A 25,480-nucleotide genomic window follows, 5' to 3' on the forward strand; every position below is an offset into this window, starting at 1 on the left:
TTTGAAGAAGATGTGATTTATGGAAGTGAGATTTTGACCAAGTGCCCATTTCCTTCTGCAAGAATATATCCCTCATGTCAAGAACAGAGTATTTTGGCATGACAATAATGTTATTGAAAACAGAGCTCAAAAAGACACAAAAGTACTAAAAGTTTGGGAAAATACTGCTGGAAAAAAAACTATGAGTAATATTGGTTTTGTGTTGCTGACAAGATACAGTAAATAACCCTAAGTAATTTTAATGAGAAAAGCAACGGTAACTGTGTAGCAAGTTTCTTTCTTTTCTCTATCTCCTCTTTCTGTGTTCATGTCTTTGTCCTCAGGTGTTCCCTTCTCACTATCTTTAATTTATATTTTATATATTTCACATAAGTCTTTTGTATCCATGTTTGGTCATGCAAGTTTTTGTTCTTCACCTTTGTTTGATTCTGCCACCTGTGCTTTATCCCTAATCAGCCTTCTGGGTTTATAGAAACCTCACTCTTCCTTCTGTTCTTTGTTCTGGTGTCATTTGTGTAATCCTCAGTGTGTGTCCTGCTCTTGTGTCCTCATGTTTCCTGGCATTTCCTAGTTCTTTGGACTTTTTGTATCACATTTGGAACCTTGATCAACCTCTATAAAGGCTTGCCTTTTGTTTAGTTCTACATTCTGGCTCTGCAAATTCCCCCCAAAAAACAGTTGCAACATGGTAAAAAAAAAAAAAAAAAAAAAAGTACCAGTATTTGGTTAAATTCCAGCAAAAATATCAATTCTGTTTTTGTTTGGTGTTAGGAAGATCAAACTGGCAGTAGCACATTTAACTGCTGAAGGTAGTAAAAACCCCAACAGCAGTGGTTCATAAAGGATTTCTTTGTTACTAGGCCATAAAATCACAGGGACTGTAGACCAATCATAGTGCCTTTATTCAGTGGGAGACAGTGAATAAAGGCCCTAGGACTTTACTATTTGGCCTCTGAGTGTTGTTGCTAGTAAAGAAGAAAAACAACAGCACACTGTCTTGAATTCTAATTGGTCTCTCTTAATGCAGGTTAAACAAGATGGCACACTATAAGTCTGGCAGAGATTTGTTGATTAAAAAGGCTCCATCTCTAAGGATTAATAGCATGCTTGCATCATTAAGGTGACAGTAATTGTTTCGCCCCTCTGAATTTTTCCGGCAATCACCACCGTTGCCTGAGTTCTGGTCACTGAGGTAATATGTCCTGATGATTAAACATCCACGCAGAAAGATAGTAAAAGTGGTGCTGCAGACCTCTCCTTCTCTTTGCTCCCTGCTGCAAGAGTTTCATGAAGGGCCAAGTCAAACAGCTGATTCATAGATCCAGCACAAGAAGACCATCTCATCTGCAGGAATTACAAGAAGAAGGGGTGTGGGGCAGAATCTTAAAACTGAAATGATCTCAGGCCAAGATAAAATCGCAGCCAGCTAAGTTTGACTGCTCTGGCATTTTGCGTCCAGAAACCCCAGTGTGAACCTCTCAGCTACCATTCTTCAACCTGGCTGATGTCTGAATGTACATGGCCACATACCAAACTGAATCCTGACCAACAAGCTGGAAATACGACTGTCTCAGCCCCACCTTCATCACTACATCAAGGACAGACAGGGTGTAAATTAAGGGGTAGGCCTTAATCAAAACTAGCTGCTTTGGGTTAAAAAAAAAAAAAAGTGTTACACCCACAAAATGATGTCGTGCAACAAATTAAACAAGATGAATTTAACCTATCTGCATCAATTCTTGTGAACATGAGACTTGCATCCCCCAACGACTACACAGGTGGGGAGAGTGCTTGATTGTGTCCCTCACACCCCTGCTGTACTTGTTTGGTCTGGACAAATTATACTTTTTAGTGACTTTGCATAATTCCTGCATAGCTGAGCCAACATATCTAGGACACTGATATTGTTAGGAATATTAAAAAACAACAACATAATTGAATGCAGGTTTTATTTATGCCTAAAACTAGGTGTATTTCCTGTCTGTAAACTGATCCTCATGGTGTAGTATCGTTTTCATTTTACTCCTTTTCTTTCTTGAGAGAAATCATTGTACATGAGATTAGTATGAGCCTACCATATCTTTACATTTACCTGGTGTGCAGTGCTCTTGGCTGATTAACTGAGACTTGTGGAGGGAAAATAAGTAGATTTCATTTTCTGCCATTATACAAAAATTGTTTTTTCCTATATATAAAAACATCCTGTTATAAGTTCAATATTAAAAGCATATAAAATTCTTAAACCTACTTCCAATTTTCGCTACTGGTCACATATAATACAGGGGCACTGAGCTCCTTTAATTTATCTGCTTAATTAGATCCCATCTAAGGAGTGTGTGGCGCGTGCCTGTCTGTCTGAATCTCCTATTTGCTTCATTCACCTTCAACGGCAGGAAGGTTTTCATACTTCGATTATTTCCATAACAGTCTCGCCCAACAAAAAAAAATTGAGGACTAATTGGGGAAAATAAATGAAAACACCTGTTCTTGTGCAATAAACAAAGGATCTGAGCACTCTTCCACTGCTGGTACTGACTGTCGGCTGGTGCCGATGGAGACTTGACAGTTAAAAACAACACAGCTGAAAGCTTGGGTTCTACTGAAGCTGCAAGGCCTTGTGGGAAAAGGGTTTTAATGAAAATCAGGGGGGCTTAACTGGGACAGACTGAACAGCAATATGACTCAGCACCACTAGGTCCAAACAGAGCGTAGCCACAAAGAAGACGTCAGAGAGACGGGGTTTAGAGCCCAAGCTCCAGTCTGCCTGTCAGCAGGAATGCTGGGGGCCCAAATACACACAGATAGCTCTGCTTACCCTACACATCACATAATGAGGATGGCACTCAGATAACAACCCAAGCTTCACTTGATTATACTCAGGTCAGAAAATCATTAACATGTCAGAATTTATAGCCTCATTAAAACCAAGAAAGAGAAGGCACGCTAGAGATTTTGTCGGATAAGTGTTAACATCATCAGCTCACAGTAATAATCCTAACCTTCAGATATTTAGAGGCCTCGTTCTCCATGTTTAACATGTTGCAAATACTAGTTTCTAAGTTATATAGCAGACAGAGATGTCATTAGTTTAGCAAAGTATTTTGATAGGATGAGAATACTACAGGATGTGTTTTGACAAAAGGTTTTGACAAGTTTTGAACCAATTAAAACCAATGATAATGGTTTCTTTATGGATAATCTATGCAGCACATTTGTGGTAAAGTGATTACTGTTGAAACAAAAGACAAGAAAGCTGTCATTTACCCTAAAATCTCACTCTACACTATAATGCCATTCTCCAAAAAAAAAAAAAAAAAAAAAAAAAAAGAGTGAAAAGACAATAAAAACCAAGCCTGTCAAAAGTAAGGGAATGTCTATATGACACCAGTTCATGAAAAAAAAAGACCCTTTGTTCGATACAGTCTGTTTATCCATCTCACAGGCGGACACGGCCTGTAGAAATCTCCTCTTCCTGTGTCTGCCTCCTGTTTTCCCTCATGAGAGGAGTGAAAGAGCCAAAAGAGAGGAAGAAACAGAGCGAGGGAGGGAGAGAAAAGAAAAACGAGTGCATCAATCAAGTAGCTTCTTATTGCCAACAATGAGCTCAGTCTCCTGTGTCCCTTCATTTACAGGACTCACTGGGTTTGGACAGGCTCGTCCTCCCACGCATATAAATACACTGATAACAATTAGACGACATATTTAAAAACTATTTATTTGTTTTTGAGACAGGGAAGGACATATATACAGTATATATTTATATATAACATACTATTCTTTTCTTGCTGTAAAATAAATTTGATACATTAGACTTTGCACTGCAAGTCTTGTCATGATACATATAATACATTTACATATATTGATTTCTACCAGCTAGTCTGCATTCATTTGATCATCCTAGGGTCCTTAATTTCTTTAAAACTGCATTACCTAAAACACATTTTAGCTGCCTTTAGCATGTAGCAGCCCCACAGAAATTGTTTTCTATTACAGTTAAGGCAGTAGCAAGCTTATTGCCCAGAAAAATCATTTAATACTGGACTCGTCTGAACCCTGGGATAAACAAAGTCGTCGTCTGGGTTGAACAGCGAACTCTGACATTCAGCGCTGGCTCTGATCCTGTTTGTCTTTGGCTCACACACCACTTAATTATGCTTTAATAACACTTAGTTCACAGAGAAATATTCCTAGAAATTTCTTTTGTAAGTTAAACCCCTAAAGGTTTCATTCATGGGTCTCCTAGATGAGTCAAAACAGTATGGCCAATCATGCAAAATTTCCATAACCTGTCAGGTAATACTGCCTTCAGAATGTATAGCTAAGGATGTGTGGAAACATTTTTCTGCACTGGAACAAAAACCAGGCAGCCTGAGTTCGTTTTCCATCCATTTTTCATTTATAAACCCCATTTCTGAAATGTCTGCAAAACCAGTTGCTTTCAATGAGTCACTTTTAACAAAACTAAGTCCTCAAAGTATCATTAGCTTTGACAGAGTCTGAATATAAAAAATATATTTAAACATATATACCTATAAAAATCTAACTGGAGTGGACATGGGGATATAAATACAAGTGAAAGAATTTTCACATTTGAAGTTAAACAAACCAAAACATCACAAACATTCATTTTATAGAAAAGTGCATCTGATTTAAATTGATCTTTACGCTAAAGCTTCTCAGTCAGGGAGGTCTGGGCCAGACACACGTGAACACGAAGAAGGCCCATCACATTAAGGCCTTTAGTTTGACTTTTCAAACAATAAAAAGCGTCATCTGATTTACTTTTATACATACAAGGTTAGTTTATCTGCTCCTGCTCTGAGCTACAGCAGGAGGACGTCTGACAGAAAAATTAGTTACTACGAGGTGAAGTTCCACCCTTAACATCCCTTAAACTGTTTATTACATTATTCAGCTCAGTCCCCAGACTGTATTGAAATGCACTGAGTTTCTGAATTTACCTGAATCCATTAAGACGGCCTGAAAGAGGAGATATTGTTCTTCTACCTGAAAACTAACTGTTAGAAAAATCTCTCTTAGATCAGGCTAAGCACCTGCATTGCTCCTGTTTGCACCTCTCACACATAAAAACTAGTTCCAAGTGAAAGAGCGAAGCATGTCAAAAAAAATAAAACACCTGGCAATCTTTGAAAAGTTTGCTTCAAAAATGTATTTTTTGAAAATGAAACTGAACCAAACCTAATTTAAACTAATCGGTCAAGTTGGGAGCAACGTGCATTTCTTACTTTAGCTGCACGTGACAACTCTTTGGCAGTTACAAAGTCTTGATTTCTACTTATGTATATATATATATATATATATATATTTTTTTTTTTTTCCAGAGAAACGGATGTTTAGATCTGTTCAAATGCAATGAACAGAAAAACAAATGAGTTGTGGAGGATGATCGTCTATTGAAGATAATATTATCAGGCTTTGCTCATGGTGTTATCCAAATTTCCTATCTTCCCTTTTACCAAGATAACTAAACAATCCTAAAAAACGTCTCAATTTTAATGGGCTAAAACCTGAAAAAGTGCATCACAAATAGCTTAAAAAAGAGAGATTTCTTTGTCTCAGAAAGATGGAGATGGACAAGATGGGGAAAACAGAACAGCAATCCTGTCCATTTAGCGACATTGTGGTTCAGCTTACACTTTCGGCTCACTGTAGCTTTAAAATGAGCTGAAGCTGCATGTTTAGATTTAAATACTTAAGGATATCTGGCATTTCTCATAACTGCACAAGTGAATGTAAACATGGGAGCTGATGCAACTGGTGCTTGAGCCTTAACTATATAATTCTGCCTTTGGAGTGCGTCATTTGGTGTGTGTGACTCTGTGAGCTTGAATCTATCAAGCTACTTAATCTGTGTTTTGTTCCCCCCTTGTGGAGACTCTTGTAAGAGCACATGCTGGCATTTTTAAGGCTTCGTGTTGACTGCCATGGTCAGTGTTGTTTGTGTTCTTTGGATGTGCTTGTGAGAAATCTTCTTTAAAGTATCTGAGTCCTGGAAGAAGCTCAGTGCCCTTAACACTGACATCTCAGTCATCTCCATGTCTGGATTTCTGGGATCTTAAGGAAGCTGCACATGCTGCTGAGGCTACTCTGTGGTTCAGTTCAGAAACCACGCAGGTCTCAACACAGAATCTGGGAGAAAGGATGTCTGAGCAGCTCCTCAGCACTGGGCCTGTGTTTAGCTTCCACAAAAATGCTGCGGATGAAGTCCCGTGCCTGGTCGGAAGTGTGCGAGGGCAGAAGCGGGTTGGTGGGCTGGGTGGCGATCTTGAATATCGCTGCCATGGCCTCATATTCAGCCCACGGTGGCTTTTCTGTCAGCATTTCGACCACTGTGCAACCAAGACTCCTGCAAAAGACATAGACAATAAATTTAACTTTAATATGACTTACAGTGGAGTTTCAAAACAAGTTGAAACAAATACCACACGACTCACTCCTAAAGCCTTACAGGAATGTGTTTAGTGGAAACTTCGACACACACTGTCTGCAGATGGCCTCTGCCACCTATCTGGGCGGTTCAGAACGCCCTAAAAGCATTACTCCCCTTCCAGCACAAACTGAAAACCTGGAACATACCAACTTCTGTAATGACCTGTTTGACTGGCCTTCAGCCAATCACATCACTCGCCTGGTGGGTCACCACCCAATTAGACTGCATGAGGGAATGTGGTCTGCTCTGTGTGTGGGAGTGCAGTAGAAAGTGGGTTTCATACAGCAGGCTCCACTCACAATTTTGTTTTTTTCTTTTGAGAGAACATTGTTTCTCCTGCTTACCAAGTAATGGCCTGGTATTTTCACACTTACATTAAGATGTCTCAGCCTCCCCAACCCTTCATTGTGTGATCCTAACTTCTGCCCATTAAACTTAGTAGTTTGTTACTTCCATCAAGGTTCTTCATGTGTTTGTTTCACTCTCACACAGGTTTCCAGCACCAATCACAGGTATCATTATCTGCAGCAACAAACACCCCATTGTTAGTGAATATAGACTGCTGGTTTCTATATTCACTACTGCAGGAGCATATTTTAGCTGTCACTGGGACAGAGGGAGTACATCCTGTACAGGTTGCCAGTCTACTGAAGGATTTGGGTATGTATAAATGTATGTAAAATAAGATTTATGTGACCTGACAACATTAAACCTTGTTTTTTTACTCCATGTTTACAGAGTGTGAGTTGATTTGTTAACTAAGAGAGACAAAAAACTGAAGTAGAGAATGCTTCATGTATGGATGTTGCTGTAAAGAAGCAGTGTACCAAAAGAATAATGGCCACACGTGTTGCAAGCAAGGAGGCATAAAAAGATGTACCTCAAGGTGCAGTCCTTGAGTAAATACACAAATTAGATTAAGAATATAGTTCTTGTAGTTTTAGTCATTATTTTGTGCCCCAACTAACGCATCCATATCAACACCAAAAACTGTACCACCATCATGCATTTGGATCAGTTCCATAGTTTCTACTAAGCTTCTCTCTCTTTCTAGCAAATAAACTGTATGTCAGCAAGCCTTTTGAAATGGTGCAGAGGTCAACTTCAGTTTAACACACCGCCTTGATCAACTTGGACAAAACTAAACTGAAGTGGATCTTTTGGTCTTACCAGACATCAGCTTTCCTTCCGTAGCCCTCTCCACTGATCACCTCCGGACTCATCCAGTAGGGGGTGCCGGTTACAGAGCGTATGCCGGTGCCAGACATGCAGATGGTCTGGAGCCTTTTGCTGGCACCAAAATCTCCAAGCTTCACGTTTCCTGCTGAATCCCGCAGGATGTTGGCACCTGAAAGCCACAGTTGATATGAAACATGCAAATATTACATGTCAATACTCATCATCCACACACAGTAAGAACCAAGAGTCTCATTATAAAACACTAAACGTTTTCTTTCTGCAGAGCATGATGTTTCAGTATCTGCAGTTAAACAGGACTACCTTTGATGTCCCTGTGTACAATCATGTTGCTGTGCAGATAGGACATGCCTTCCAGGATCTGCCTTGTGTACTTGCGGGTGACATTTTCTGTCAGGGCCCCATAGGCCTTCAGCTGATCTTTGACCGAACCCTGACAGGAAGAAATCGCAGGTTAACAAGCCACAGATAGTGAATGCAATAAAGAGTAAAAACAATGAGCTAAGAAGTCAAGTTAAAAAGCTGAAGATGACAGAAGAATGAAAAGGAAACAAAAATGTGTTTCTCAGCCAGTTATTCAATAACAAACCACTGTATATGAGTAGAGAACAACATTATTTTACTTTCCCTGCTTAAGTAAAATCACACATTGTCACTTTCTCTCACTAGTTTCTGGAATAGTTAAAAAACTGCCCAGTTAAATGGAGTAACTGTAGTGGTTTGACCATTATAATAAAAGTACAGTGGTCAAATCACTTTTCTGAATAAATAAATATGTTTATATTGTCAACACAGCAGTGCAAAAAATTAACTCGTGGACATTTGTGTCTTTGATGCCCTCATGTTTCATCAGTCCTACATGCAATGGAAATGAACACAAAGCATGCGGTTGAGCAAATGATTATTATGAAAACAATCACTGCTCTGCCTGAATCTGTAAAATGAGAGCTGCTGAGACTCACCCCCGGCATGTACTCCATGAAAATAGTGAGAGTTTTCTCGTTGTGATCCCTCAAACAGCCGTAGTACTGAACAATGCGCTCGTGATGTAGGTTTTTCAGCAGCTGGATTTCGCACTCTAAAGCGCTGACCTCCTGCACAAAACAGTGAACACAGGGAAAATTAAAAACTGAAGAAAGGGCAACAAATAACAGAAAATCTATAATTTTTCAACATCTTTTGCAAATTGTAAAAATGTGGATTTTAGCTACAGCTAATTCCCACCCCAGGCCCTGTTATATCAGTTACCATTACACAGTCATCATAAACAAATGCAGCCATAAACAAAAAGATACTTTTTTTTTTTACTGCATGTGAAGTCAAGCCAAATGTGGAAACTAATGCAGAGAGTCAATAAAAGCCAACAGCACAGTTCCCTAAAAGTAGTTCCTGTGTTTACTTCAGAGAATTAGGCCACAGCAGAGAGAGAGACAGAGAAAGGAAGAGTAGGAACTCAGAGGGACACAGACTAATCCCCAGGTCCCAGCACTGAAGCTGCTTTTACAGAAACAAATACTGAATCACATTTGCTACAAGCAGGGGGTGGGAGTGGGGGTGTGAAGGGGTAACAAGAGGTCAATGCAATGCTGACCCATCGCCCCTCCGTCACCACTGCAATATCTGGCTGCTCTCAGATACAGGAAGTGACAGTGCGTGTTTTCTCTGTGGCAGACAGGAAAAGAAATTAAAATGGGGAAGAGGGGGGTTGATGGTGGAAGGACAACTTCTACGATGCATTCCACTTTTAGTTTGTTGATTTTCCTTCCAGCAGGCTTTTATTTTTGTCTCGGGGGATAAAATAAAATTGGAAGCTTGAATCCAGAGCCGAAGCTAAACTGTGGATGTTGGTTGATTTATTAATCCCATGCTCAGCTATTCCTGCTAACAATCTACATTCCAGCATAATGACCTGAACAGATTATCGTATGAAGTCATACTTGGCACGTTTTCAGCTGGACATTGGTCCCAACTCATGACTTGTCAGTAATGTGCAACCTTAAGTTTGACATTAAAAAAAACAAGAAGAAAAAAAAAAAAAGGCGATTTCATCATTCATGAGATGTACAGTAAAAAGAGGATGTGATGTAACCTTCTGACAAACACAGCACAATTTTAATGTACAACCAAAAGCTAAAGTTTGCAAATATACAACATGTGAGCATAAGAAGAAAGTCACCGTGGAAATAAGAGTACCAGGGAGAGAAATGGTGAGAACACCCACACACGTGAAAAAAGAAATTCTGTGTTTGTGAAGGTATGCATAAAGTTAAACCATTTGTGTCAATGAATATCTCCTAGCTCCTCACCTTACTGGTCTCAGGACTGTCAGGATCAAACTGGACTTGCTTGGCAGCCAGCTCTCTCCCAGTATCTACATCATAACACAGGTAAACCTGGCCAAACGCGCCCTGGCCCAGAAGCTTCCCCCGGCGCCACGTCACCGGAGCACTGGGCGCTGAAAACAGACAAAAAAACAAAACAAAATATTTGTTGGTTGTTGATTTATGTATGCATTCATTCTCTTCCGCTTATCCTTTTCAGGGTCGCACGAGGGCTGGAGCCTTTCCCAGCTGTCTTAGGGTGAGAGGCAGCGTACACCCTGGACAGGTCGCCAATCTGTCGCAGGGCTAACACATATACACACACATGCACAACTCATACTCACATTGACACCTATGGGCAATTTAGATTTTCCAATTAACCTATCCCCACTAACTGCATGTCTTTGGACTGTGGGAGGAAGCCGGAGTACTCTGAGAGAACCCACACAAACACGGGAAGAACATGCAAACTAAACAGACAGAAAGACCCCGGCCTAATGGTGGAATTGATCTCAGGACCTTCCTGCTGTGAGGTAACAGTGCTAACTACCAGCTTACATTTTCAGAAATATAACTGAATATTAAACAACATGTTACTCATCCATTACACAACTTCCTCAAATGGTCATTTCCAATTACAATTTTAAATCCAGTCTTTACGGTAGACTGGCTCCAAGCTGTTAAAATTGTCATTTGACAATTTGAAAAAAAACAAACAAACAAAAAAAACAACTTCCTGTCAAATTTAGTTACGTTTCATTTACCGCCACTATAATTTCACTCCCGTGAGTAATTTTATGAAGAGTATGGAAACAAATGTTTTGTTCTTTATGATGTAATATAGCAGGAACTAACATGATTGAGATAAGCTTCAGCTGAAAAATGTAATTACCGCTGTTGGACTTGCAGTGACTCATTTATTCATCTCTGTCATAAGCGCTGCGTATGAACCTTTTTATTAAAGGTGTTTTACTCACACTTATGGGGAACAGAACGATCCTGGGGGCGTAGCCTGCCTTGTGCGTCGACCTGCTGCCAGCTGCCCAGACTCTCCTCACTGCCGTTAAGTGACCGTCTTGAGGGCACTAGAGTGAAAAGGTTCCCCTGAGGGCGACGAATCCGTGGAAATGTTCGGCGACCTTGAGGAGAACAGGAAAGAGTGTGGCTGATTCTAATTGTGAATGGTGACACTAAGGAAGGCTATACTACAGATGGAGGCAGTAGGAAAAAAAATTAACCTTCTTGAAAAATGCTACATATATAGTAGATATCATTAATCTCACCTTCACTGTTGTCCTTATAAGGGAGGGACACAAGGTACCTTCGAGGAAAGGTGCCTCCCTTCCCTGCTACCCTGTCATACACATGATTCTCCCGATCTGAAAACAAACACCCAGAGTGTCACAGCTCAGCAGGAAGCTGCAGTTGAACAACAGTTTAGTTAGCTGCACAGTGTCACATACCATTAAATTCAGCTTCTTTGATACTCTATTTTGTAGCTTGTACTTACAAAAAATGCTGTTCATGTAAGTTTGCAGCCAGTTTACATTATCACTAACAAGAAAACACTGATTAACAAAAGCAGATAACAGATAAATTATTATTAAATGATTATATTGTGTATAATAGATAGATAACAGATCAGTAATTAATGTTATGCGCTCAGCTTATCAAAGCGCAGGGCAGTTTGCTAAAAACTTGTCTTCAGGGCTTTAAAGACATATTAAGATATAAACTTCATGCACACATTGTATGTCTTATTACATGAGTGCTGTAATCATCTTTCTATATAGGTAATGGAAATACTTGGCTTGGCTGTTACCTGAGCACTCTTGACGATTATCAGGGTAACTCTTGGCTCTGTGCATGCGAGACTTCCTCAGTGAGGGGCTGTGAAAGAGGAGAGGGAAGGATGAAGACTGAGGTATGTTCAGAGGCCTTCCCATAATAAACTAAGCATTTCATCAGCAAAACTTTGCATTTATTTTATTTTGCAAATACCAGTAGTGGAAATGTAATGGAGAAATGATAAAATAAGGCATGAGTAGTAAGCTCCTGGCAGGCGGCATCAATGTTAGGTTTGTATTTAGCAGGCAGAGCTTGTTTGTCACCTGTCTGAGTTGCTGTCCAGAGACTGGCAGCTTCCAGAAATTGAGTTCTCTGCACTGCTCCAGGGATCCAGCACCTGCACAGGGCACAATGGAAAATTCAGAGTGTCTGTTTTTATGCGCGTGTGGTTTGTGTACACAGAAGACTATGTTTTTGAAAACTTTCATTTTCTGTAGAACAGCTGCACTGGAAAATGGAGATGAGCAAATCTGGGGAATTCGTCAAATACTTAGTTTGGCTTTTTACTCCCAAACTTAATTTGAACTTCTTAGGAACATGTTTACAAAATCTCATCATGTCAGCCTTACAGTCCATTAAAAACCAAAGTCAGAATAGATCTTAATTGAATCTCATATGTAAACAAATCTTAAAAGTCATAATCACAAAGACACAAGATTCATATGATTTCTATTATAAGTTTTTTTCCCCCCATTATGAATAAAGAGATGGCTCACGCATTGATCGCTGGTTTCTGGGATGAACTCTCCCTCACTGTTTATGCTGGTGTATGAACCTTGGCGGGCGATCCTCTGCTGGCGTTCAGGGACGTAGCCAGGAGGTGGGGAACTACGCCCTGTGTTCTGAGAACCTGGAATCAGTCAGAAATTATGTGTATTAGTTAGTTACATGTTTGCCTGATTTTAAAAACTGTTAGGCTCTGTTCCTCTCTACTGAAACTAATTTTTATTTTCCTGGAGTACGCATGAAAGTCAGACATGTTGCAGTTGAGACTACACTCAAAGAACTCGAGGACACATCCATGTTGTAATTTTGGGGGTTTTCGTCCTGCTGACCAACAAAGATAAGGCAACACTGAGAACTAGTTTCAGCATTTAAACTTGTTATGATGCAAAGCTCTCAAGCCTTCCAGGAGCCACTTTGACCCCTCCTCCTCTAGAGGGGAAAAAAAATAAAATCCTAAAACAGACCACTGGTCCGCCACACTAATAGCATTCTGTAATCTGATTGGCTGCTGTCCAGCAGGCATCGTCTAGTGATGGTGAACAGGAAAAGGAAGAGGACCCATTGCAACAAGGGGAAGCAAAAGAAACACCAGTACAAGAGAGTAAAATAAGACAAGCAGGGAAATCAAGGCAGTAAGGCACAACAAAAATATCCATAACTGATAATTCAGTAACTGTTAAAAGATATAATCCAATTCAAGTCAATCAGATCTCTTTTTTTCCCAAATGAGTAAAATTAGGAAGAACTTTAAATAGAGCTGAAATCCCAGTATTTACCAGTTGATAGGTGACGCCCCCTGGTCTCGGAGCTTTGGTACACTGTGCTTACATCTCCGGTGGACTGGGAGGATTTGATCCTCACCTGCTTACATGGCACGTGGTGGGAAGGAGAGGATGCCTGTAGTTTGGGAAAAGACAGGAGAACAGAAGATGTGAACAACACATTTAACAATTTCATCATGTCATCGAACCAGTTAGTGTCGGTAAATCAGGAACTTGGGTTTTTCACAACATGGCGCTGTGGTGAAGAAATGGTAGTGATGCAACTGTATGCTGTAAATGCACACCCCTGTGTGTGTGTGTGTGTGTGTCTTGAGTCTTACATTGCTGTGCTCCTGAGTGAGAAGCAATATCCTGATGCTCTTCATGTTGGAGCTTCGGTCTAATAAGTCGATTGCCTTGTCAAGGTCATCCTGTCCTCGCAGAGGAATGGACAACTGCCAAGAAACCAGACAACAAAAAGAACACACATTCAAAATGACATGGAAACTAATTCTTGCCAACATTTACAAGCATACACAGGCTGCTGTTCCAACGTAAAATGCACAAACATTAAGTCAACACAGAAAACAGACATACAGGAAGGCACAATTGAGCGAAAGAGAATTGGAAAGTTGATAACGGATGATCCATTACTCATGTTTCCATTTACCAAATTACTTGCACTTCCTCAAAAGAGGATTTACAACCACTATTTAAGAACACAACACATCTTAAGATTTAAAGTACAATTTGGATGATAGCACGGTGTCTTCTTGCATCTTTTCCTTGACTCTGAACATGTCTCGACTCAACGATCCGTCAAATTCTTGAGGAAGAAGGAGCTGTGGGTAGTTGGGTGGGTGGGGGGGGCAAAGTATAACACTTTACCTCATTGTTCATATAATGCAGGTCTAGCTGCTGGCCAAAGACCGTCTTGACTTTCTGCTGAATTTCCTCAAACTGCACAGGTCGTCCAAAGACCAGGATCCTGCAAAAGGAAAAGAAGCAATGAATCATCCAGACAAAGAAATTATGAAAGATTTACACCAGTTGGTAAAGAAACTGCGTTAAATTACGTGCACACATGCAAACAAAATACACAAGCTGATGTTTTAAATGTGTGCAGATTTTTCTATGTACACCTTGCATATTTGTGGTTTATGTTGGCAGTCACTGGCTAACCACAGTCCTTTTCCCTTCTCTTCTCCAGCTCACATACCAGTCTGAATTAAGTGTGTGTCAGACTGTGAGAAGTGCTCTTTCATGAACTGGAACATGTGACAACAGCTGCATGCCTAAGTGAATGTGTTTATGTCTCCTCCATAAGTTATTAGTCCCTCTCACTTGCATATGAATGTATACTACTGGAAAGCACGATACCTACACACTCACTACATGCATGTTAATGCAAACCACGCCAAACTCACCTCCTCTCTCCTGAGAACTCAAACTTTATCCTGACATCGTCCTGAAAGAAAGCAGAAATAGCAAGGTCAAAGAGTGCTAGTACAGTAATGCACAAAAGTCTCAAGTAACTTATCATTTCTTTACATTTTGCTTTCCAGGAGCCAGATTTTCTTGTAATGTTTTTTTAAAAGTGAGCAGTGGTTTTCTAATCTTTATGAAAGTCTTTAAAAGATTTTCTTTTGGAGACTGTTTGTTTACTCATTTTTTAGACCAGTTGTCCTTGTACCTGAACATTTTCAGAGAAATGTTGTTTTATTCAAAGTTGTATCTACACATATCTAACAACTTAGCAAAGAACCAATTTTAAATTGCGTCTTCTGATTCTTTGTTACTAGCGGCCCGGTGCAAAAGCACATAATTATTTCTTGTTTCTTTACTGAATCTATGTAAAATGCTAATGAGAACAAAGTTTAAGCCCTAAACAGTATTCTTACACCAGTAAGGTGATTCGCAAAGAGCTATTAGCTGCACACTTGGCATATCTTATGCAGTGTGTCCTTAAAATTTTAAGGAAATTAGACAAGCAGAATAAAAATAAGGTGGCAAGATTCAGATGAGTCATGTCCTTAAGAAATAAGAAAAAAAAAATCAAATTTAGACCTGACACAGGCCTTTGCATTTTGTCCTCCAATTGATCCATCTACTGTTCACTGAACCCTCATCAGAAATGTTCTCAGTGAATAGCTGTCAAGAAGCCATTCTTAAGGAAGGGAAACAGGGAGAAAAGCCTGAGGTGTGCCAGACTCCACAAGAACTGGAGTGAAAATCAGTGGCAACAGGTCTTACAGAGTGATCAATACAAATTCCAAATTTTTGGTTCAAATTGTCAGTACGTGCGTCAAATGACGTCAGGAAAAAGGGCCAAGAATGAGTGTCTACAGCCATCTGTAAACCACAGTGGAGGCTCTGTCTGGTTTGGGGCTGCAGCCAGTGGTGTTGGAAATCTTGTCAAAACTGATGGAATTATGCATGAAAAAAACAACAACATACTGTCAGATTTTGATCCACCATGCAATACCATCTAGAAAGTGTGTGATAATATCCCCAAACACACTTCCAGAGCGGTAAAAGCATATCGCTATAGAAAAAACATAATGAAACTTCAACAGTCATGGATTGGCTTCCTCAAATGATAGATCTTATTATTATTGGATTGGCGTGGAATCAGACAGAAGGCAACAAAAGGCAGCCAACGTCCTAAGATTGTCCTTCAAGAAGTCTGTAAAATTATTGCTGAAGATTAATTAAGGAAATTACAAGAAAGTTTGCCTAAGAGAGTTCAGGCTGCATTGAGGAGTAACGGTGATCATACCAATTAGACTTCAACTGTGGGTCTCACACAAAGACAAGCCAATGTGTACCTCTTTCATTTCTTTGAGAACTTACACTCATAACAACTGCAAATAAAGTTACTGAGATTACATGGATAGCCAAGCAGAGAGAGAATTTCTTGTTATGAAGCAATAATTCTACAGGAAACAAACTTATTCACCTTCTTGTAGAGTTACATGAGAAGATTGCTTCCTGACTGGCCATCAGAAAACATGAAGCTACAGCCAGGATCCGGCTGGCTTGGCTTAAACTGGAAACGGAGAGATCAGCTAACATGGTCCTGTCCAAAGGTAACAAACTACACCTACCACCAGCTCTAAATCTTACCAACTAAGTTATTTCCCATTGCTTTCATTTGGACAAAAAACCAAAGTGTAATATTGGAAATTGAGGACATAACTACAGCTTAGGATTCAGGATGCTGACCATTAACCCATGAACAGCAACAACCTGGGTCAAATTTAGCTTGGATGCATTTTTCTCTTTTAAATATTGTCATTTCACTACTATTACTATCCCCCACAATATGCATTGTTATATCCTGGGCAAAGATTCTTCAAACAGCCCAAGTAAACTGTAAAATGAGGAAGAATTTGTTTTTACTACTTGTGAACTTTTCCATTCTACCTTTGGACAAAACTAGGGTCCTTGCTCCCTAGTGTCCAATTTCTTTTGTAAACTTGTCAGGTGCTCACATAAGCTTTATATACACACACACTGTACAGACATAAGTCAAGTATGTATATCAATCTTTAGATGCAACTTTTGCAGGAATGGGAACAAGTTTTATTTCCCAGAACGATGCTTTGGGCAAACACTAAAATTAAATTTTAGGTGGGCCAAGTGCCACTTTTTCTTTTTTCCCCTTTTTTTGACTTTTCTTTTTTTCTTTTTTCTTTTTTTTTAAACATAAGCAGAAGAATTTGTTTTTAGAGAAGCTAAAAAATTATTTGACAAATTGGTGGTGGCTTTGGAAATTCATGTAATTTTGCTAAAACTATGTACCATGTGCGTCAGGAGAAATACTAAAAGCATCAAAAATGTTGGCCAAATAGTTCTGGACACTTACACTGAGCTCTATTAAAGAAGTTTTCTCTAATAAAAATTCTTTGCTTGACACATTTGTCCCCCCTGATCTCTAGACTCGGGGTTTTAAATTGAATTATAGAGCAAATCTCACTCTGGCTCAAGAGTGATGCTGTGGATTAAGGGCTGATTATGTTTATTACACTCATTTCTCACTACATGACTTAGAGAAAATATATTCCTTCAAAACACAACATAACGCATTCATTTAAGACACAACAACTGAGGAAGCAGTTTATGAAGACAGTCAAATTTATAGGGTTTAACCTTCGTTTAGACCCGTTTCTAAAGGGTCTTGCCTAATAATTGACTACTTTACATCTTCAGAACTACATTGCAAAACTCACCTTAAGTGTTTTTAGACTCACAAAATCTTGACGTTGTGTATTCATATTGGATCAACGTGTTTTGTTTTTGATTTGTAAGAGATAAAATTCAAGACCATTTACATTTTTTTAATTTTAAGTTCTTCAGTTTCATTAATTTTCTGAAAGTTTAAATAATTAATTCTTACTTTATAGCCAAATTGCAATGGACTGATGCTGTACCTGTCTGTTGGCCTGTGCTGGTGTTTTGGGTTTACCGCTGTCATGAGACGACACAGGCTGCCGCCGCGTCATCTGGAGGGCAACGAGGTCCTTCATTATAGAGTGGAGAGCCTGCCTCTCATCTAGAGGGGAAAATAGGTTGGCAAAAAGCAGACAATTAGAGAGTAGATTAACAAATGAGTGGTGTGAGTCTGGCAGAAAGTGAAATAGATATGAGCTCTGCACTAAAAGGTGTGAAAAGACAATCAGTCATCTTTAACTGCAGCTTTATTGAAACTATCCTGTGACTCAGTATTGGAGGCTTGAAAGAAGTACTTTGTTTTTGATATCCTTATTCCCACATTTGATCTCAGGGCAAGTTCTGTCTTGTCTGGACAAGCTCACGAAAGAAAAATATTCCCCTTGTATAGCTTGGACAGACATCATACAGCCCTGGGGCTGCTGAACCAGACCCCTATCTCCAGAATGCTGAAAACCAGTCCTCTTCACCTGACTGTCTGGAGAAGCAAGTCGCACCAGCTTTGACCTCAGGGATGGTGTTTGGTGTGTGTGTCTGTTTTTAATGTTTAGTAAAATATACTCTAAGACTTACTCATTGTGGCGTTGTTTGTGATCGAGGTCTACAAACCAGTCTTCGGAAACTTGCTGTGCCAGCCACCTCCCAGAGCCTTTAGTGGTAAACACAGAAATCAATTAGTTATGAGAATAAAGCATGCAATAATTGAGGTTAGCACATGTTTTGAAGAAAGAACAGATATGACAAAGGGCATCATTAAAAACTTGCACTACCTTACTGGTAAATGTTATGTATATGAGGAGACAATAAGAAAAAAGGAATCGCAGAATAAGACCAGAACGTCGGCATGACAAAGAACCTGTTATATTGTACCCGTCTCGTATGAAATTACTGTAATGAAATTACACATTAGTGTTTAATGTGTTTCAGAGAATCTCTTTTTCATTTACAACACAAATCTCTTCTCATTCCTTGCAGGCACGTAACCTAACCCTGCAGACCACAGACCTAAAGAGTTTTTCTGACTGGAAGGCTAGGCGAATGTGAAAGTGTGCAGTGCATGTGAGAATGTGTATTGCGAGTTTGCCCATGAGAAAGAATGACAGTTGGAAACGGCTGAAATCCAAGCTGCCCTGGCAGTGATTATTCTGGCCTTGTTCATATGGGAAAAATGTTCTTTGTGAGGAGTTTTCTGCCGTTTCAAGTATCTACCAGCTTTAAACAGCGTCCTTCGCACGAGCTGCAAAACTCAAAGTCGGTTGTGTCATAACTCCATTGTTGATGTTAACAAGGCAATATTATCAGCCCTGCTCAAGGCGTCAACAGCATTATAAACTGAGGCATTTCCTTCAATGGAGAGGGTTTCCCTCATATTTGTACCAATAAACCATGGAATTTAAACTAATTCAGCAAAGGCAAATACAAAGCACTTTAGAGTTTCTGGAGACTTTGAGGTCTTAACACAAACTTCATTTTCACAAATGCGCCAAATAATGAGTTAGTATTGTTTGGTCCATCAGATACAAGTGACTCACTGCCAGCAACTACAGTTTAAAACAGCTGTTCCCCCAGAAATTCACCGACTTGTTTCTCACCCAGTTCTGATACCTCAACGTAATATCTGGTGATATTATGTAGAAACTGTGTACCACACAGCATCCTTAGGAAGACGTTTATGACTAGCAACTTGAACCCAAAGATTGAAATAGCATGTTTTATCCTGACACATGCTTTATTTTTCTTGAAATATACTGTAGCAAATCAATCCCTCTACACAAATTCTATCATTAGCTGCTGAGTAACTCTTGAAAACTAAGGACTGGCTTGATTTAGAATATAGCTGTGACTAAAAAAACCCCAGTCAAAGAAGGTCAGACAAGAAGTTGAACAGTGTCTGAGTCTGGAGCCAACAGCAGAGGCTGTCTGTCTGTATTTTGTAGTCAAAGGCTGTCTTAAAGGAAAACAAGAACACGAGAAACTCTACTGTACATGAAATAAGCAGCATCGGCACCTGAGGCAACTCATTGACTTTGTGGATTTCTGGGTAATAATCACCCACAGGAATGCAGGGCATGTCCGTCTGTGGTCGCCGGAGCGTTGCCACATTGCTTTCAAGCTTATGCTACTCTCAAGTTGCCCTGCCAACGGTGAAGGTGCCAAATAGTTTTGTCCTGCAGTCCTTGAACTTGTTTATAGCATCTAATTCCAAAGTAAATAACACTGAATTTATGCAGTGTGTATTTCTCACTGCTGCATTCGTGTACAGACACCTGAGGTAACATAGAGCAATTACCTCATGCATTACCTAAAAAAAAATGTGTGAGAAAGAGAACAGTCAACACAGTATTTAGAAACAAAACCTCAACTCAAGTGGTCCTTATGGTCAACAGCACAACAGGCTTCTCTGTCAAGTCCCCAAGCTACCCTCATCTCTCTCTTGCTTCTCCTGATTTTAATTACCTCCTAAGCGGAATTCGGGGAATTCAATGGAGAGCAAAGCTGCACTGTACCAGTCCAGTCAGCTGTGCCTGCTTTATTTTCCTTGTATCGCATTTCCAGGACTAGCAGGATTTACATGGATTTTCCTCCACCCTCTCTTCTCTGTCTGCTTTAAGAGGTGTTTAGTCTGAGGCTGTTTTTCTCAGCCACAGTCCCCTGTCTCAAGCCAGTGATGCATTTGGACTGAGGGCTTCGTAGCAAAATCCCATGGCCTGATGTCTGTCCTGTTTCAGGTGCACATGTGCTTTTCATTTAGGGCAACCCACCACATTTAAATATTGCAATCTCAACAAAGAGCTTGTGCTTGTGTTGGCTACGTGGAGTCTTAGAATGTCCTCTGTAGTGTTTTCACACATGGAAATACACTGAAAATCAAAGCTTATGTACAATGTACATCAAAATCTGAGTTTTGGAAATCCTGTTCATTGTGCATGTTAACATGAAAACCACCGAAAAAGATTTAAAGACAGAAAGCTGGCACCTTCTGTTGCATTCATGGATAAGCTTGCAAAAGTGTTGTGAATAAAGACAACTTTGTTTTAAAGCTAATATACTACTGTATATTAGCTTTAAAACAAAGTTGTCTTAGTAGCAGTTATCTTAGTAGCAGGAGTTGGCAATCAAAGTCAGATGTATCCAGCAAATGGGCCCATTGCTTACTCCTCAATACAAATATGACAAAAATTAAACTCTAACCAGGATGGCGTGGGGAATAGCCTCTAGTGAGATCTGTTCTAGGTTCATAGTCGCATTTAAATCTAGCCTTTCAAAGCATCCTCTAATATGTCTCCTCTCAATACTTCATCATGCAAAATATTACAGTTACTGAGCAATTGCATCACTCATTATCAATTCTCTCTTTTTCTTTAAATAGTAACATGAAGTTATTCAAGGTTAGTTTTCAACAGAAATTGTTAAGAAAACCAACTTACATCTCCAGATACACATAAGTTACTTTGTATCTGGAAGTTCTGACACAGAAGTTCTGACTTATCGTCCATAAAACAGATGTATGCTTTTATATGCCCATAATAATCTGGTCCAAAGACTTCCCCTATTGACCTAAGTTATTCTGATAAACTCTGTCACACCTAAATTTAGACTTTTGAATATTGTAAAATGACTATACGTGAGTGTAGGTGTTTGTTGCCATCTCAGACTTCAGTGACACACTCTTTCCTGTGCTGCTCTGGAATTCAGATCAATAAAAATAACTGCACTGTGGAGCTTTGGGTACAAGTTATTAATTTAGCTGTTGAGTTGATTTTTGTTCAGTTGTTTTATTTAACGTTTAACTGCAGAAGGGGGTATGCTGCAAAATAGTACAGCCACCTCCCCCTCCATGAATTGCCACCTTATCATGATGGAGCGGTTTGTGTGCACACATGATCCCAGGAGCTATGTTGTTGAGTGCAATTTGCCCCTGGTATGGTCTCCCAAAGCAAATTGGTCCTGTTTGAGGGGCCAAACTAAGAGTGATTCACAAAATCCCTAAGATGAAGGAAAAACAAACAAACAAACAAACAAAAAGGGGCATGGATACCCTGGGATAGGGTTACTGGGGCCCCACCCTGGAGTCAATTGCTGGTTGGGGGTTGGGTTTGGGAGGAAGGGGGCAATCCACCGGCAGTGATTTGGTCAGGTAGATTGACTTTGTAATTGTTTTTGTTATCAGACCATCTGCCTGTTGCCGTATGTTTTGGACACTCAGGTAAAGAGATGAGCAGACCTGTAAACTGATCACCACCTGGCTATAAGTTAAAACAGGTGGTGGTAGAAGATGCTGGACAGACTTGGCGTACCCAAACATATAGTGAAAAACCCAGGTCTGAGAGGAGTCTGGCGAGGCAATGAAGCAAGACTTTCGGTCTCACTTGGCAATTATGGCAAACTGTCAGGTGACTCAGGAAGGGGAAGCAGCTTCCTGCTCACGCTGTTTACAATGGGGATGGAGTTCTGCTGACCTCAATAGAGGATATAGTCGCTTCTCAAGCCCACTGACACACCTTCTGTAGTGGAAGCAAACTCTGGGGACAAGGAGGGGTGACTGGCCCATTACTGTGACTGATTTACTGAAGTAGTCAAAAACTCTTTAGAGGTCGAGCCCCTGGAGTGGATGAAATTTGCCCCGACTTCCTTAAGACTCTGAACTTGTGGCTGTCTTGTTTGACATGCTTCTGCAGCATCACTTGGAAGTTTAGGGCAGTCCTTCTGGCCCTTTGTTGGAGATTCTGTTCATGACTTTTATGGATAGAATTTTTAAGGCATAGCCACATGGCAGAGGGCTTCAGCTTTGGCAGTCTCAGGATCACGTCTCCGCTCTTTGCAGATGATGTGGTTTTTCCGTCCTAATCAGGCAGTGATCTCCAGCGTAACATGGGTTGGTTTGCAAGCAAGTGTGAAGTAGCTGGAATGAGAACCAGCACCTCCAGGTCTGAATCCATGAACCTCAGCCAGAAAAGGGTGGAGTGCCAACTCCAGGCCAGGGACGAGTTGCTGCCCCAAGTGGAGGCATTTAAGTAACTCGAGGTCTTGTTCGCAAGTGATAGACACACAGATTGGCTCAGTGTCTGTAGTGATCAGGGTGTTTTGGTGAATAGAGGGCTGTGTTTGAAAGCACAGATCTACATTCCTACCCTCACCTATGGTCATGACCTCTGGGTAGTGACCAAAACAAATAATGAGATTGCAGTGGAAATAAACTTCCTGACGCTCTCCCTTATTGAAAAGATGAGGAGCTCAGTGATTTGGGAAGGACTCACATTAGAGCCACTACTCCTCCATATTGATAAAAGCCAGTTGAGGCAGTTTGGGCATCTAACTAGAATTCCTCCAGGTCCCATCCTAGGAAGGTTTTTTTGAGCATGTCCAAACTGGGAGAAGGCTCCAGGGTAGAAAAAGCACACACTGGAGAGATAATGTCTTGGCTGACTTGGAAATGCCTCAGCAGTCCTCCAGATGAACTGGAGTAGGTGACCAGGGAGAGGGAGGCTTAGATGGCTGCCCACGCAACCCGAACCCAGACACACGACAGAAAATGGAACAGAATGGAATGACACACATGCTCGAGGAAGATAAGCTATTAAATTTAGTAAGCACAGCTGTTATATATTCACTATGGAATATGAATTTAAATTTTTTCTCAATTAAAAAGGTGGAAAGCTGGATGGCATTTTCAACCCTGACTGATTAAGACAAGAGGTCACAGACAAGTCCTTTTTTAATGGAAACTTTTAGAAAATATTAGCAACTACAATCTATATTCATTTTCAATTCCCCCCAGCTTTTTATACCGTCAATTTCTTAGACTTTATTCAACTAATTCAGCAAAACAAATAATTTCCAGGACATAGCCTATTCAATAATAATAATAATAATGATAATAATGATAATAATAATAAAACCGACCCACGTAAATAATTAGAAAAGCTTGCATTTCTGTTTTTGGCAGACACATCTAAAAAATATTTCAAATATATAATCCCGACACATTTTTTCCCTGTCGACTGAACACAGCGCATTATTTACACCTGTCACTACTCTCAGGTGTAGCTCACAACCCTCACCTGTAGTCTCAGCAGGTCAGGTCAGGACCGAGGTTCTCCCGCGTACAGCCGACTGGTCACCGTAGTCTAGCGGCAGGAATGACGCAGTAGGTCCAGCTGTTGTTAACGTCCATTAGTGTCCTCGGTCAGACCAACACACCAAAGAGTGTGAGTGAATGTAAAGGTGCCATCGGCGGGGCTGACCCCCCCAGGTACCAGGGCTTGTCTTCTTTAACGGAAAGTTAGATCACACACACAAACCGATTCTTTCCAGGTTGTAAAAACAAGCACGGTCACATGAGGCAGCTGTAAGCCTCACAGAGAAAATGTTCCGATGGGAAAACCTACATCAAACAGCTCCAGCTGTGGCCCAGAGGCAAACTTTTGCGCCGTTGTAGCCTCGGATCCTTGGAAAACTTAAATTTCCAAAACATCTTTAGAAGTCACACTAAAAATCGATGAATTTAGAAATGTATTCAGAGCCGTGTCCCATTACAGTGTTAAATACGAACAAAAACTGCCAAACCAAAGTGTAACAGTAACCGTATGGCCTGTATGAAATCCATTTGTGGGTAGCAGCTCGCCAGAGGAAAGACCGTACGATTTCCGTGATTCTGATGGCCTCTCTTCCTGCTAAGTTTGCAGATTTTCCTCGACCGTGGTTCCAGGTTTGAATCCAAAATATCCTAGGCAGAAGATGTTTTTATTCTCATTGCTGCATTGCACATAACTGCATCGCATTGCAACGTGAATGATGATATAAACATAATCAGGCAAGAACACACGAAGGCCGATCTGGCCTATAAAAATGTGCAGATGAATTTAATTGAGAGAGCACCGAGCTGAGTTCAGACTTAAAAATAACACAGACTAAAGGGACATTGGCAGAAAAAAGTACTACCTTTGAGTTTATTATATACTTTAACCAGATGCGTTATGTCATGCGAAGCCAAGTAGGATAAAGTCCATCGATGTTTAGACTTCGCAGGGCTGCAGACTCTAAAATTGTAGATCCTGGAGTATTCATATAAACAGCAAACTGATATTTAAAAACAAACAAATAAACAAAAAAAAAACATAAATTAGACGAGCTCGGTCTGTTTTCAGCGACAGTAACAAAGATGTCGTTTGTTGAGAGGAGCCAGCGGTCGTCCACAACTTTTCCGAACCAAAACAAAGCAAGAAATAATCTTCAGCTGAATACGTCAAACTTCCTGACAGAAAAAATATCGCCACCGGAACCAGCTTTTATGCTTCCAACAAGTCATGAAAACGGCTCGCAAAGGTTGTATCCATGTTTCCCAGATGCTTCACTGTCCGCCATCCAAACGCTGGTAATAACGATGATTTATTCCCGGGGGGATTTCTGACTCCTAAACTATCTAAATTAGAGCCGTGCAGCCGCGGGGACGCGCTGTTACTCGGTGGAAGTCTTCTTTCTGGAGCGCGCACAATATTATTGGAGGGGCGGACCAGCTGTGACGTCGTGAAGCGTTTGCTGCCGTGAAAAAGAGTTGGAAAATCCGAAATTCACAGCTTTTAACTTAACAGTCCTCATCCGTCTAAGTCGTCCAATGTTTTCCTTTAAGAGTGAACAATAACGTGCATTCCCTAATTGAATTTAAATTTACGTTAGAATAATCTAACGTGAAGTATTTGAAGTCAAGTATTTTCATTTTATTT

At 40.3% G+C, this 25,480-nt stretch overlaps 1 protein-coding gene across 2 annotated transcripts; it reads right to left on the reverse strand.

Moving 5' to 3' along the window:
- Positions 1–3,706: 3,706 nt before the first annotated feature.
- map3k3 (mitogen-activated protein kinase kinase kinase 3) lies at positions 3,707–25,236 on the reverse strand. Of its 2 annotated transcripts, XM_039611309.1 has the most exons (18): positions 24,699–25,236; positions 23,819–24,483; positions 18,330–18,405; positions 17,738–17,859; positions 14,732–14,772; positions 14,193–14,292; positions 13,646–13,759; positions 13,320–13,440; positions 12,534–12,667; positions 12,081–12,154; positions 11,792–11,859; positions 11,253–11,348; positions 10,947–11,108; positions 9,955–10,103; positions 8,611–8,742; positions 7,952–8,081; positions 7,622–7,799; positions 3,707–6,367 (listed from the first exon to the last, which is right to left on the reverse strand). In XM_039611309.1, the coding sequence occupies exons 3-18, from the start codon at positions 18,331–18,333 to the stop codon at positions 6,139–6,141; spliced, it is 1,854 nt and encodes a 617-aa protein (XP_039467243.1). In that variant the 5' UTR covers positions 18,334–18,405; positions 23,819–24,483; positions 24,699–25,236; the 3' UTR covers positions 3,707–6,138. The 2 variants fall into 2 exon arrangements, with proteins under 2 accessions (XP_039467243.1, XP_031581699.1); XM_031725839.2 differs by having other exon boundaries at positions 23,819–25,236.
- Between the last annotated feature and the right edge of the window lie 244 nt (positions 25,237–25,480).

The sequence above is a fragment of the Oreochromis aureus genome, linkage group 4 (assembly GCF_013358895.1).
Source record: "Oreochromis aureus strain Israel breed Guangdong linkage group 4, ZZ_aureus, whole genome shotgun sequence".
Taxonomy (NCBI): Eukaryota; Metazoa; Chordata; class Actinopteri; order Cichliformes; family Cichlidae; genus Oreochromis; species Oreochromis aureus.